The sequence below is a fragment of the Lagopus muta genome, chromosome 23 (assembly GCF_023343835.1).
Source record: "Lagopus muta isolate bLagMut1 chromosome 23, bLagMut1 primary, whole genome shotgun sequence".
Classification (NCBI taxonomy): Eukaryota; Metazoa; Chordata; class Aves; order Galliformes; family Phasianidae; genus Lagopus; species Lagopus muta.
Window position 1 is genome coordinate 5,740,708 of NC_064455.1, and position 13,366 is coordinate 5,754,073.

The 13,366-nt window shown below is 55.1% G+C and overlaps 1 protein-coding gene across 11 annotated transcripts in view; it reads left to right on the forward strand.

Annotated features, from left to right (window-relative positions):
- The window catches only part of MACF1 (microtubule actin crosslinking factor 1), a 112,717-nt gene that overhangs the window by 83,642 nt on the left and 15,709 nt on the right, over nt 1-13,366 (forward strand). For 9 of the 11 annotated variants that reach the window (XM_048969121.1, XM_048969122.1, XM_048969132.1 and 6 more), the window contains 14 exons: nt 1,191-1,352; nt 1,435-1,605; nt 2,384-2,550; nt 3,742-3,901; nt 4,268-4,594; nt 5,214-5,298; nt 6,097-6,338; nt 6,716-6,922; nt 7,060-7,179; nt 8,304-8,411; nt 8,742-8,960; nt 9,412-9,615; nt 11,422-11,653; nt 12,260-12,486. In XM_048969121.1, coding sequence (XP_048825078.1) covers nt 1,191-1,352; nt 1,435-1,605; nt 2,384-2,550; nt 3,742-3,901; nt 4,268-4,594; nt 5,214-5,298; nt 6,097-6,338; nt 6,716-6,922; nt 7,060-7,179; nt 8,304-8,411; nt 8,742-8,960; nt 9,412-9,615; nt 11,422-11,653; nt 12,260-12,486 — 2,631 coding nt within the window. The remainder of the gene's footprint in view (nt 1-1,190; nt 1,353-1,434; nt 1,606-2,383; nt 2,551-3,741; nt 3,902-4,267; nt 4,595-5,213; nt 5,299-6,096; nt 6,339-6,715; nt 6,923-7,059; nt 7,180-8,303; nt 8,412-8,741; nt 8,961-9,411; nt 9,616-11,421; nt 11,654-12,259; nt 12,487-13,366) is intronic. The other 2 variants (XM_048969130.1, XM_048969131.1) reach the window with 1 other exon arrangement.

Sequence of the window (13,366 nt, forward strand, 5' to 3'; positions counted from 1 at the left end):
TGTGCCCTGCAGCGGTCGGTGCCTCCTCCCCCAGCACCAGGAGGTGCCCATGGTGGAAACAGGGACAGGACATCCAGGCAGCCCCTCTTCCTCATGTAGATCTGCATTTTGGTGTTCTGCTTTTTGTGCCTGTGCTCCTTCCGAGATAAAGCGGTTACCTGGTGCGGAGAGCTGCGCTGCCCACCATCCGCCGCTCTGCTGGGAGGGGTTTTGCATTTTAGGCTCTGTTTCCAGGGGCATTTTTAGCTGCAGGCAGCAGCCGTGTATTCTTGGGCGCGTGAGGAGGAGGCGCAGTGGGGAGCGGACGCGGCCTGCGGTCCCTGCTGCTTCCCAAAAGAGCAAACACTGCAGCAGGGCTGAGCGCTCTGCTCTCATCCTTACAGTGCTGGCTGCGGGGTGACCTGCGCTCTGTTTGAGCTCGCAGTCCAAAGTCCCAGAATAAACAAGGAGACACTGCGCTCCCTTTTTTGGGGATTGTGTTGCAGGCGATGGGGATGCGCGGGGCCAGGACTGGAGCGGTTCTGGAGCTGTGCTGAAGCGCCGATCTGCCCTGTGGGACGGGGTTTTCCCCACTGCACTGGGTGCTTTGTTTGCTCTCTTCCTCCTTCCCTGTGAAATCCTTTTGTTTTTGAAAGCTTTTCCCCCCAGGATTCCTGGGCAAGACCATGCCAAATAAGTGGTGCGGTAAACGAGTAGCACATTAATTGCCTATTGCCTTTGTCTTTCGCAACGCAGCCAGCTTCTCTGTGTCTGTAATTTTGTGGTTTACAGAACTTGCGTGGTGCCGGGTCTCCGTTCTGCACTGCATCCCTCTGAGAACTGCTGTTTTTCCCCAGGAGTGCTGTTTCCCAATCGGGTGGCTGAGCAGAGCTGCTGCTCTCCTTTCTTCCCTGATTTGCTTTCTCCCCCTCACTCGGGTGCTTTGAAAAAGGGCATTTCCTACTTCAGAGTGGGGGTGGATGTGAGTGGACCCGCTTTGCGCTCCTGGGATTCCCTGCTGCTGGATCGAGGCGGGGGAGGCGTTCAGGCAGACTTGCACAACTCTAATAAACTCCGTGCAACACAAGAGGCAGCAACTCGTGTGTCTTTTCTAGAGGAGAAGGCCCAGTGCATCCCTGGAATGATGGAGGGGTGGCAGAGCAGCGTGCGGGTAATAAATAGCTTTTCTCTCCCACCCTTCCCTTGCCCAGCTGTTCCAGAAGGAGCAAGTGGATCCTCTCCAGCTAAAGCTGCAGCAAGTGAACGGAGTTGGCCAAGGACTCATCCAAAGCGCCGGGAAGAACTGTGATGTCCAAGGGCTGGAACATGACATGGAAGAGATCAACACCCGCTGGAACACCCTCAACAAGAAGGTGAGGGCTGGGGGATGGGCCGGGAGCACGGGGGGCTGCAGGGCCGCCGTCCCACATCCCTGATGGTGCTGCGTGCCTGCAGGTGGCCCAGAGGATCGCCCAGCTGCAGGAGGCCCTGCTGCGCTGCGGGAAGTTCCAGGATGCCCTGGAGCCGTTGCTGAGCTGGCTGGCTGACACCGAAGAGCTCATCTCCAACCAGAAACCTCCGTCGGCTGAGTACAAGGTGGTGAAAGCGCAGATCCAGGAGCAGAAGGTGAGCCGGCACTGGGGGCTGGTCGGGCTGTGTTGAAGGTGATATTTTGGGGTCCTGCTGTTACAGCATAGGTGTAGCGGGGACATGCTCCGCTCTGCTTCTTTCTAACCAACTCTTCTGCTGCTGCCCCACATCCTTGCAGCCCATTTGCCCACACACACTGTCACTGTGGTCTCAGTCACCGGTGTCACTTCACTGTCGCACCGCTGCTGGTTTTGCCAGTTGGCTGTGTTTCTTCAGCCCCAGATTTGGTTGTGTCTGTGCTGATAATTCTGCTGTGTCAGGAGCAAGCTGGTGTTGTAGTTACTGGTGTGGGGATTTGGACAAAACGAACGCACAAACCGTAAGAGCTGACCCAAGGCACAGCAGTGTTTGTAGAGATATCAGGCTGGGTTGCAGCCTGCCTTTGTGAGCACGGGGATAAAAGTTCAAGTGCGGTCATGGTAAAATATTTTAAAAGTGCATTCCTGTCGAGGCTTGGGCTGACTACTGAGACTTTGACAAGGGAATTTGAACTGAAGGTTCAAAGCTCGATCTCAGTAGATTTGGGGGAAGGATGGGGAAAGCTCTGAGACGTTCTGTGGCCCAGAAGTGCTTTGGGTTTCTTTTGAACTGGTTTTGGTGGTGGAGGCGGAGCGGTGGTTTCCTCACTTCGGTGGCTTCGGGCTCAGCCCAGCGCTGATCAGCGGTTCTCAGACACTACTGGAAATTCGTTCTCAGGGATGCAAGAGGTTCCACTGATCCAATCCGGTAACTTCTATCCCCCTTCCTCTCTCAGCTGCTCCAGCGACTCCTGGATGATCGCAAAGCCACCGTTGAGATGATCCAAGCAGAGGGCGGGCGCATCGCGCAGTCAGCTGAGCCCGCGGACCGGGAGAAGATCAGCGGGCAGCTGCAGAGCCTGGAGAGCCGCTGGGCAGCGCTGCTGTGCCGGGCGGCAGGCAGGTGAGAGCAGGGGACGCTGCTGCTGCTGCCTGGCACTGTGGGCTCTGGGAGCTGCACACCAGGGATCTGCCTTGTGCTGGAGATGCGCAGATGTGTGGCACTGCTGAATGTGCCCGGCTCTGCCACCGGTCTGCATTCCTGGCTTCATTCTGCCTGGGCAGCATTGATAACCCAGAGGAGCAAACAGTTTTGTTTGCTGGTCAGCCCTCACAGGGTCTCTTCTGGTCAGAAGCACAGGACAGGTTTGTCTTGCCATTCACAGTCCCCCAGAGCCTTACAGAGCGTAAGACTCTATTTGCACAGACTGTGACAGTGGCATTGCTATTATTGCCGTTGGATTTGATGGCTGGGCTGGTTTCTGGCAGGAGCTGAAGCTTCTGTTCCCCTCGCACCCTGAGTGCCGCAGGTGTTGGTTCCCCTCTCGGCCACACCAACACAGGCAACAACACGTGGCGAGCTGGTGCAGATTTCTGTACAGATACATCCTGGAAACCACAGCTGGAAAACATGAGAAACCAAAGCCAGTTGGGAAGCTGAATTAGATAGCAGGGGTTTACAATGGCAGGGAAGAGCTCAGATTAAACAAATTCCCTGCAGGGGATGAATGTTATTTTTATTCCTCTAAGCTTTAACATTTAGCTTTAACAGCTACATCCTGTTGACACCTTTTTGCTGCCTGAGTCTGCGAGCGGCTGGCTGCTGCATCTGCTGATATGCCAGATTACACAGCCAGCACTGAGGGTCAGAGCTGACCTCCCCAGGTGGGAAATGGGCACAGATGGGGATGGGTTCACCCATCTCAATGGCAGTGTGGGAACACTGAGGGCTTGGCCATGAGCTGGCTGTGTTGGAGGGTCTCAGAGGTTGGGATATTGACAGAAGTGGAATAAAATGAGCCTTTCTGCCACCTTCACTGGCGAATGAGCTGAACGTTAAAGAAACAGCTGCAAAAAAAACCCGATTATTCTGCAGTTTCTCTGCACTGTTTTTGTGTTTGTGTAGCAGCTTGCCAGACAAGGCATCTCACCCCACACCACTCAAGATGCTTCTGTTTCCTCTTCTAAAGTATTTCCAGTTTGGATCCTGATTCTGTTGAACCCGTTGCCACCTCCTGGTGCAGAGCCCTACTGGGGCTGTTCCCTGCTCCCAGGGGAAGCTGCTCCTCAGTGCTCTGTTGCATCCCAATTACAGGCAGAAGCAGCTGGAGGACATCCTGGTGCTGGCGAAGCAGTTCCACGAGACCACAGAGCCCGTGTCAGACTGGCTGTCGGTGACGGAGAAGAAGTTGGCCAACTCGGAGCCCATTGGCACGCAGACCGCCAAGATCCAGCAGCAGATCAGCCGGCACAAGGTGGGGCTGGGGGCTCTGTGGGTGTCTGTGCGGCGGCGAGGTGGGCGCCGCTGTGAACAAACCCTGGAGGCGCCTGGAGGAGCTCCGCAGGTGCTGCACTGGCGTTGAAGGCTGCAGGCCCAGCCGTGCGGGCAGCGTTCAGTTGAGGCAGCGAGGCTCTGGGTGGAAGAGCCGTCCTCGCTTTCCCGCTCCTGTTCAGCCCTGTTTTTCAGTATGCCTTGCCCGCTCACGGCTGGGTTTTTCATCCTTTCAGTTGCGTTTTGCCATTTCTGTTTCGCTTTTGTTTTGTCTTTTCTTTTTTGTTGAATCTCATCTTTTCCACTCATTTTTGTTTTCTTTTGTCCGTTTTGTCGCCCCGGCTTTCAGGCTCTAGCGGAGGACATAGAGGCCCACGCGGCCGACGTGGCCCACGCGGTGCATGTGGGGCGGGGGCTGTCCGCCCTGAGCTGCGCCGCCGAGCAGCGGCTGCTGGCAGAGAAGTTGGACTCTCTGCAGGGCCGATACGGGGAGGCCCGCGAGCGGTGCTGCCGGAAGGCGGCTCTGCTGGAGCAGGCCCTGTGTAACGCCCGGCTCTTTGGGGAGGAGGAGGTGGAAGTGCTCAACTGGCTGGCTGAGGTCGAGGACAAGCTCAGCTCGGTATCCGTAAAGGATTACAAACGGGACGTCCTGCAGAAGCAGCATGCTGACCATCTGGTATTTTCCATTTTTTTCCTTCCATCTTTATGTTATTTATTTTGTTGCATTTATCCATCTTGTTTTGTTTTTTCCATTTGTTTCTGGTCTGACTTTAATTTTGGTCGGCGGTGGAACAAGCTTTGAGTTTTCTAGGCTGGGAGAAGTGTAGAGAGATGATGTGTTAGAAACAGTGATTGCAGCCCCAAAAAGGGGCTTCCCAGAGGGAGCTTCAAATGTTTCGGTTGCTTTGTGAGCGATGTCTTAGCAAACTTGGCCACTCTGTGCCTTCAGAAGGCTGGATGCTGCTTCCAAGAGTGTGAATGTGAAAAGCCCAGTGGGTTTTCAGGCTAAGCTGGCCACCAAGGAAGCAGTCTGCTTCCACTTTGTGGGGGCCGTGCAAAGCTCTTTTCAAGAAGTTCTTCAGCTGTGCACACCCGAAGGTTTGTGGTGGTTTTAGCTCTGCTTTGAACCTTTGGTCCCAGAAATCCCAGTAAGTTGCTCAGCAGGAGAACTGGGCTCAGAGCAGTTGCACCCTTCCTATGCTAGGTGAGAGCAGGCTGTGCTCTCCTTAGCATCACTGGCCGGGGGTACGGGCGCAGCCTGCAGAGGGATAACTCCCGTTTGGCTTCCTGTCCAGGCTCTGAACGAGGAAATTGTGAACAGGAAGAAGAATGTGGACCAAGCCATCAGAAATGGGCAGGCTCTCCTGAAGCAAACCACAGGTAACACGGGGCTGGAAACACCCAGTCCTTCACAGTCCTCTTGGGTCCTCCCACAGTAGCTGTTGTGCTTCCAGACCCAATGCTGAGCCCCATGTACTCCGGCATAGCAAATCCCCAACACCGCCCTGAGCTCTGGGAGCGGTGATTCCCACCCCTGCACTCGGCACTGAGCAGCCCTGTATCACCAGGGAGGGTTTTCTCATTGCATCCAGCTGCTTAGTCGCATAGAAAGAGGTTAAAAATACACCAAGCCCTTTCCTGACATTGCTTTCCCATACTGAGCAGTTGTTGCTGTTGCCACGTGGGTGTGAGTTTGTGTTTATGAGTGGGAAGAGAGGTCGGGGCAATGCATTTCCTTCAGATGTGGTCTGCTTTGAGCAGATGTGCAGCCCTCTGTCCTTGTGGGAGCCCTGGAGCAGGAAGAGGAGTTACAAAGAATTTGGCTTGCAATTTCATGTCCCTTTGGAAATAGAAGTAGAGAGTGAATTGGACCTTTTTTCTTGGAACTGTGACATATTAGCTGAGGACTGAGACCTGGTAGCTTTTGGGCTTGTGGCAAAGCAAGGAAGGCTTCACAGCACGTTTCCTTCCTATTCTAGGAAAGGGGTGGCTGTTACTCTGGCTGGCAGAAAATGTCAGCTCTGAGAGCAGCTTCCTGGCTGTGAAAATAGGCTGTTAAGTTGCACAGGAGAGCAGAGAAGTGAGGCTGAAAGCAGCTATTTAAAAGGAGGGGACGGGGCAGCTGACTGCTGGAGGCTCTCCGTCCATTATCACTTGTCCCCTGTTGCTGTGCCTCAGGGGAGGAGGTGTTGCTCATCCAGGAGAAGCTGGATGGGATCAAGACCCGCTACTCGGACATCACCGCCGCCAGCTCCAAGGCGCTGCGCACACTGGAGCAGGCTCGCCAGCTGGCCACCAAGTTCCAGTCCACACATGAGGAACTCAATGCCTGGATGAGCAAAGTGGAGGATGAGCTGGCGTCCAGCGGGGGACAGTCCCCAGCCAGCGAGCAGATACCCCAGTTCCAGCAGAGGCAGAAGGTGGGGTGCAGCAACGCAGCATGCGGGGATGTGAGAGCCACGCGGGAGGAGAGTCAGTAGGGTCTGCGACTGCCTGGGGGAGGAATGTGGGACACGTGGCCTGGCAGCGTGTGACGTGGGAATGGAACAGGGGGACACTGCTGGCACATGGGGTGGAGCCGTAGCATCACAGAGCGGTTGGGTTGGGTTGGACCTGACAGCCCCCTGCCGTGGGCCGGTTGCCCCCCACCGGCTCAGACTGCCCAGCTCCCCAGCCACGGCCTTGGGCACCTCCAGGGATGGTGAGGATCCCGGTCCCCGAACCTCGGGGGGTGTTGGGGTGTGCCTGGTATCTGGCACCGCCGCCCTGAAGGGCCGTGTCTGTGTGTGCCTCCCAGGAGCTGAAGAAGGAGGCGATGGAGCAGCGGCTCGTCCTGGACACGGTGAACGAGGTGAGCCGGGCGCTGCTGGAGCTCGTGCCGTGGCGAGCCCGCGAGGGGCTGGACAAGCTGGTCTCCGACACCAACGAGCGCTACAAGCTGCTCAGTGACACCGTCAGGCAGCGGGTGGAGGAGATCGATGCTGCCATTCAGAGGTCCCAGCAGGTGAGCTGGGGAGCGTTTCTGGGCCTTGTCAGCTCCTCCCATGCCCATGATGGAAAGGGGCAGCGCACCTCTGCTCAGAGGGGTGGCTTTGCTGTGTCCCACTCCTGCCTGACTGCACCTCTCCTCTCCCACACCAGTACGAGCAGGCGGCCGACGCTGAGCTGGCCTGGGTGGCTGAGACCAAGCGGAAGCTGATGGCGCTCGGAGCCATCCGGCTGGAGCAGGACCAGACCACAGCCCAGCTGCAGGTGCAGAAGGTACGGAGCGGTGAGCTGGGGGGGTGGCTCAGGGTGGCTCAGGTGATTTGTCCCTGGAGAGGCTCCGTGCACCAAGAAAAACGCAGCGTTTGTCCTTCGTGAGTAACAGGAAAAAGGAAGGATGAGGATTTAGACAAATGAAGCATTGGGTTTCTGAAGGAGAAATCCTTGAGGTGCTCCAGGTGCCAGATGAGCACTCGCTCACACACTGAAACTGGGGACCTGCAGACGCCTGGCCGTGCTGTGCCCCCCGTGGCCAGCAAGCTGTACCTGCGCCCCGCTCACAGAGAAGCACCCACTGGCTAACGAGGCTCCTTTCACCGGCTCTGTGCTCATTGTTCCTTCCAGTGGGGGTCTCCTCGTTTCCCTCACAGCAGCCAGACGTGGAACAAAGAGAAGCTTTTTTTTAATATCTTTGAGATGAGCTCATGCCTGAAAGAACATGCACTTTAACTAAATGGCCCTTTTCTTCCATCGCCAGCCCCAGCAATCAGAGCAGCGTTCATGTTTATTGGATTTAGCGTGTTTAAAATAAAAAAAACAAAACACAGTGCATTGTTATAATGGAGGGGGGCTGCAGCATTGAGCGTTAAGCTCTGCTGAGCTCAGCCTGGCTTCCTGCTGCTTATGGGTGTGTGAACCTGGGGAATGGTGGAGTTGTTGGTGGATGCACTTCTGGGGAGCATGGTTTTGGGTGGCTGTGTATCGGCTGCACTGAGGGCACGTGGGTGGCAGAGCCTTTCCTCTGCAGTGTGCAGTGGTGCCCACACAGCCCAGCGTTGCCTGGGCTGCTGCCTGGCGTTTCTGTCTGTGTGAAATGGCTGCAGGCTTCCAGTGCGTGGGGCAGTGACCCAGGCGTGGGAGCTGCTTGGTGTCTGACCTGTGCCTAATTCTGAGTGCCATTTTCAGCCCTTTTTGAAAGAGAGAACTTAGAGTAGATGAGTAATAAGGAAGAAATGCAGGAATTTGCATTTTCAGCCAGAATTTCAGAGTGCCACAGGATGCTCGTGCTGAGCTTGGTGCAGCCTGCAGCGCTGGCTGTTGGCAGCCTGGCAGGGGGTGCCTGGGGGAGATGGGGCCCTGTTCTCATCCCTTCCCTTCCTTCAGAGGTTTCCTTTCCGCAGGCTTTTTCCATCGACATTATTCGGCACAAAGACTCCATGGATGAGCTGTTCAGCCAACGCAGTGAGATCTTTGGGACATGTGGGGAAGAGCAGAAAGCTGTTCTGCAGGTGAGCCTGCCCGGGGTTCGGAGCTGCGGAAGATGGGGCAGAGCAGGCAGAGGCGAGCGCTCCGCTCTCGCACAGTCTGAAGTTGTTTAAAATTACTCCATTTTCAGAAATTCCCACCAGTGACACTTAGTAGAGATCTCTTTATATTTATTACCCTCTTTTATTGCGGTGTTTTTATTGCAGTGTCTGGGGAGAGGGGATAGTGGGAATTCCTTACGCCGCTTTAATTGGGATTACAGCTCTGTGCGCCTCCGCTCGTCCAGGCACTGCGGGCTGGCAGCTCCCACCCCTTCCACAGTCGTTACCACCTCTCCTTCCCCTTCCTTTTAGGACAAAACAGAGTCCCTGGTGCAGCAGTACGAGGCGGTGAGCCAGCTCAACTCGGAGCGCTACGCTCGCCTGGAGCGCGCGCAGGTCCTGGTCAACCAGTTCTGGGAGACCTACGAGGAGCTGAGCCCCTGGATCGAGGAGACGCAGGCCCTGATCTCCCAGCTGCCCCCTCCGGCCATTGACCACGAGCAGCTCAAGCAGCAGCAGGAGGACATGAGGGTAAGGCGATGGCGGAGCTGCGGCCGCGGCTGGTCGGCTTCTTTCCTTTTTGGGGATCCTACAAGGGTGCCCCAGTCCTACCACATGGATGCCACTCAATGAATTGGAAGGCTTCTCGCAGTACAGATGAAACCAGGGGAGCCTGGCTTTCTCTGAATCTCTTGCCTGGTGGTGGCAAGGAGAACAGCGTTGTGCTTTTGGGGAGATGAAAAGTTTCTCATCCCCTTTGGGGCACGGGGGGAGTCTGTGGCCCAAGCAGGTGCTGTCCTGGCATGTGTGATGGCCGTGCTGGGCAGAGGTGACTCTGTGTGCTCATAGATGCTGGGACAGGACGTCAGTACTGCCAGATGCAATCCTTCCTCTCTGAGTACCATGTGAAATAAATACACGGCAGCTTTCTGTACGTTTCTAAACAATTGTCTTCCCTCCCCCCTCGCTCCTTATTCCCTAGCAACTGAGAGAGTCTATTGCTGAACATAAGCCTCATATCGACAAGCTGCTGAAAATCGGACCACAGCTCAAGGATCTCAACCCTGAGGAAGGGGAGATGGTGCAGAAGAAGTACTTGGCAGCAGAGGCCATGTATGCCAGAATCAAGGAGGAGGTGTGTCAGCGGGCTCTGGCACTCGATGAAGCCGTCTCGCAGTCCACCCAGGTACACTTCTGGGGCACCGGGCAGCCACGTCCTGCTGCAGATCCTAAAGCCTCTGTAGTTGCAGGAGAGGCGGACGCCTTCAGGGTGGTTTCAGCCAACTGCTGGGCAGTTCTGCTCCGCAGTGCCTGCAGGTGGAAGGGAGAAGGAGTTTGAATCTTGACGTGGTAGATAGTCGTAAATGTTTACAGCCTCAATAACGATACTCATTCAGTAGGGCTGTTCTGGCGTCTGCCGAAGGCTGGGAGGGCCCAGGGAGCCTCTTTAAACAGCTTGGAGAGATGAGTTTCATTTCTGATAAGTGAAGCACTGCTGTGTGTGAGCAGCACGGGGTTGTTTGTAGGGGATATTTATGCGTCCCAGGGCCTGGGCACCCCTCGGGGACACTGCGGGTCGGTGGCTGCAGAGCAGAGATAGGAGAGGAAGGGCAGAGATTGGAGGTGCTGAAGTCCAGGGAAAGGTAAAGAGTGTCTGGCAGCCAGGTGCGGGGCCAAAGGTTCCCAGGTAGCTGCGTTTCACCCCGCGGCCCCGCAGGGCTCTCGGTTTTTGTCACGTCTGGGTTTTTGTTTTTTAATTCCTGTATTGTTTAGTCACTTCTCTTGGTTCGCATTGTATTAACTCCAAGTTTTTCCCCCCCGCACACTTCCCTCCCGTCTCATCTCACTCACATTGTGGAATGTGTTATCTGTGTGTGTTGCTGCCTGTTCCTGTCTTCCCCACATGGTCTCATTTCATTGTTGTGTTGACTGCGCCCCACCATTGCAGATTACGGAGGTAAGCGCCGTTGTGGTCGATGTTCATTTACACTCCTTCCTTGGGCTGAAACAATCCTGTTTTACACTCAGACTTTCATTTCTGGTTCGTGCATAGCTCAGCTGACCTTGCTTAAGAATTAATTCCAAAAAGGGAAAGAAAATCCTGTTTCTGAGATGGCTTCGGTTGCACTGCCGCCTGGTTTCAGCCGCGGGCAGCTTCTGCTGGGAATGCTTTGTGCAAGCCAGAGGTTTTGCTTTTGGAGCAGGTGACAGCGATGCGCAGAGCTTCCTGCTCCAGCTGAGCTTCCCTTTGCTTCTGCTTGTTGGCTAAGGCAGTGTGCTGTGATCAACTTTGCACCGAGAGCCCATCTCGTCTCTGCAGGTGGCACCTTTGGCCAAGGCAGTGCAGGTGTTCTGCAGAGGCAGCACTGGGGCTGGCAATGGGGCACAGCAGAGCTGCCTGCCGTCTGTCCTGCAGAGGTGATTTTGGGTCTTTAAGGCCAAAGTTGACTTTTCTTTAAAAATATGAAACCGGAAAACCCTGCAGACCCTCCTTGGCTTCCTGGTGTTGCTTTTGGTGAAGCCCCCATCCCACGGTGATCCTTGCTGTGTGCATGCAGCTCTCCACCACCTCCCTGACCGTTCCAGGGTGGTTTTCTTGTGAGCGTTGCACCAGGCAGAGGTTTCCTCCAGCACCAAGCACAGCAGGCACTTCTCCATCGGTGTCCCTGCGCAGATGCTGAAACAAATGGGATTTGTTTTGGGTGTCACTCTGCCCATCTGCCAAGAGTGGGACAGCAGTCCAAGTGTGAGCGGCATGGGGTTGAAGACCTTTGCCAGCTCTGGCAGCTTGTTTGGCTGGGGTGTGATTTGACTTTGGGCTCCTTGCGACAAACGGAGCCATGCAGGCACCAACAGGAGGCTGCAGGCATCGCCGGTGCTGGCAAGGCTTGTCCTCTGCAGGAGCTGCTGGGTGCAGCGCTGGGGCTGTGGTGCAGGGGGGGATGCAGTGCTGCTCCTCTCGTCTCACTGCCCCGATGGATTTGCTCTCCAGTTCCACGACAAGATCGAGCCGATGCTGGAGACGCTGGACGCCCTGTCCTCCCGCCTGCGTGTGCCGCCCCTCATCCCTGCCGAGGTCGATAAGATCCGGGAGTGCATCAGCGAGAACAAAAACGCCACGGTGGAGCTGGAGAAGCTGCAGCCTTCCTTTGAGGCTCTGAAGCGGCGCGGGGAGGAGCTGGTCGGCAGGTCGCAGGGCGCGGATAAGGACCTGGCAGCAAAAGGTATTGGGGCGGGCGCAGGGAGAGGGCTTTGCTGGGCGGTGGCGGCTGCCCGGCTCCACTGTGCCCCGCCTGGAGCCAATGGGGGGACATCAGCCAGAGGGGAAAGAGGCACCTATGGCTAACGGGGCCTCGCTGTGAGCTGTTCTGTTGTGGCAACCTTTCGTGACCCCTTTGAAATGATTTGTTGGTGTCGATTCACCTCCTGATGGAAGGAAGGAGCATCCCCAGCACAAAAAGACCTCTTAACTGGCGCTCATTGACACCTTTGCTGGCAGCTCAGCGGGCAGCTCATGAGCTGAGTGTGCAGATTTCATGCTAGAGCTGGCTTGAACAGAGCTTCACTGGAGGAGAGCGTATGGGCAAATTTGTCTAGAGCTTGCCTGTACGTAAGAAGAGGTTTACTTCTGCAAGCTAGGGTTCCTCCTATCCCTCCATGTCTCCCATAGTTAATGTTAAAGTCCTATCCATGTTTAATTCCTGCTTCAATATTCTGTTGGCTGTTTCTAAGTGAAAAGTGTTAGCAGCTTGCTTTTTGGTTGTGAAAAGCAGAACTTCTGTGGCAAGGCAGACTTCTTCTTCATTGAATGTTTTTTTTCCTACTCTCAGTAATCCAGGATAAGTTGGATCAGATGGTCTTCTTCTGGGAAGACATCAAAGCTCGGGCAGAGGAACGTGAGATGAAGTTCCTTGATGTCCTGGAGCTTGCAGAGAAGTTCTGGTATGACATGGCAGCCCTCCTGACTACCATCAAAGACACGCAGGACATCGTTCATGACCTGGAGAGCCCAGGGATTGACCCATCCATCATCAAGCAGCAGGTGGAAGCAGCAGAGGTGAGGAGTGTGGCACTGTACCCCTCTGGAGCTTGTCTGCACCCATTCTGTGAGCTCGATTAGGGTGGATCTGAAATGAAGTGGCTGTAAAACACTGTCATAGGCAGCCAGATCATGGAGTGTTGTTGCCATTGTAATTTGGAACTTCGGGATCAAAACAGGTCTTATTTTGCGTTTCCCGCTCCACCTCCAGACAAGGAAACGATCCTTAAATCATTTCTTTGCTGCTGTTCTGGGAAGCTCAAAAAGCATGTGGTCAGAGTTGTGCCCACTTGTTTGAGGGATGTGCAGGTTTGCACAGTTCTGCTCCCAGCCTGCACAGAAGGCATTTGAGTGCTGCCTGGCATGGGAAGGATGAATTGAGATTTTGGTTAGGCTGGAGATAGGTGTAAAGCTGGATGGGCTCGGATTTCTTTGTGGTTGTTTCAGGTAAATGGAGAAATCCACTTCAGGTGTTTGCTTGTTGGACCTCCTGGGTCTGGCATGTTACTTCGTGTGTCACTCTTTGCTAAGTCTGTCCTTTCTATTTCTGTTCTGTAACCATTCTGACTTTGGTTTGCATCTTTTGAGTCTCCAAAATGAATGCCTGTATTGATAAAGCACTCCTGTAAACATCCTCAGTGGGTCTGTTCAGACAAATATCAAGCTAAATACAGAACTCCTTGGTTTAGCTCCTTCAAACCGTGCAAACAGCATCGCCTCCGTGCCCAGAGGTGGGAGCAGGGCAGGCTGTGGCAGTGCTGCTGAGCAGGGCACCCATCTGCTTGCCTTGTGTCATGGTGCCGGGTCTGGCTTTGGGCTGTTGGCCAGGATGCAGGATGAGTCCAGCACAGAAAGGACTCTGCCTCCCATCCACCGGCAATTTTTGGAAAAGCATTTA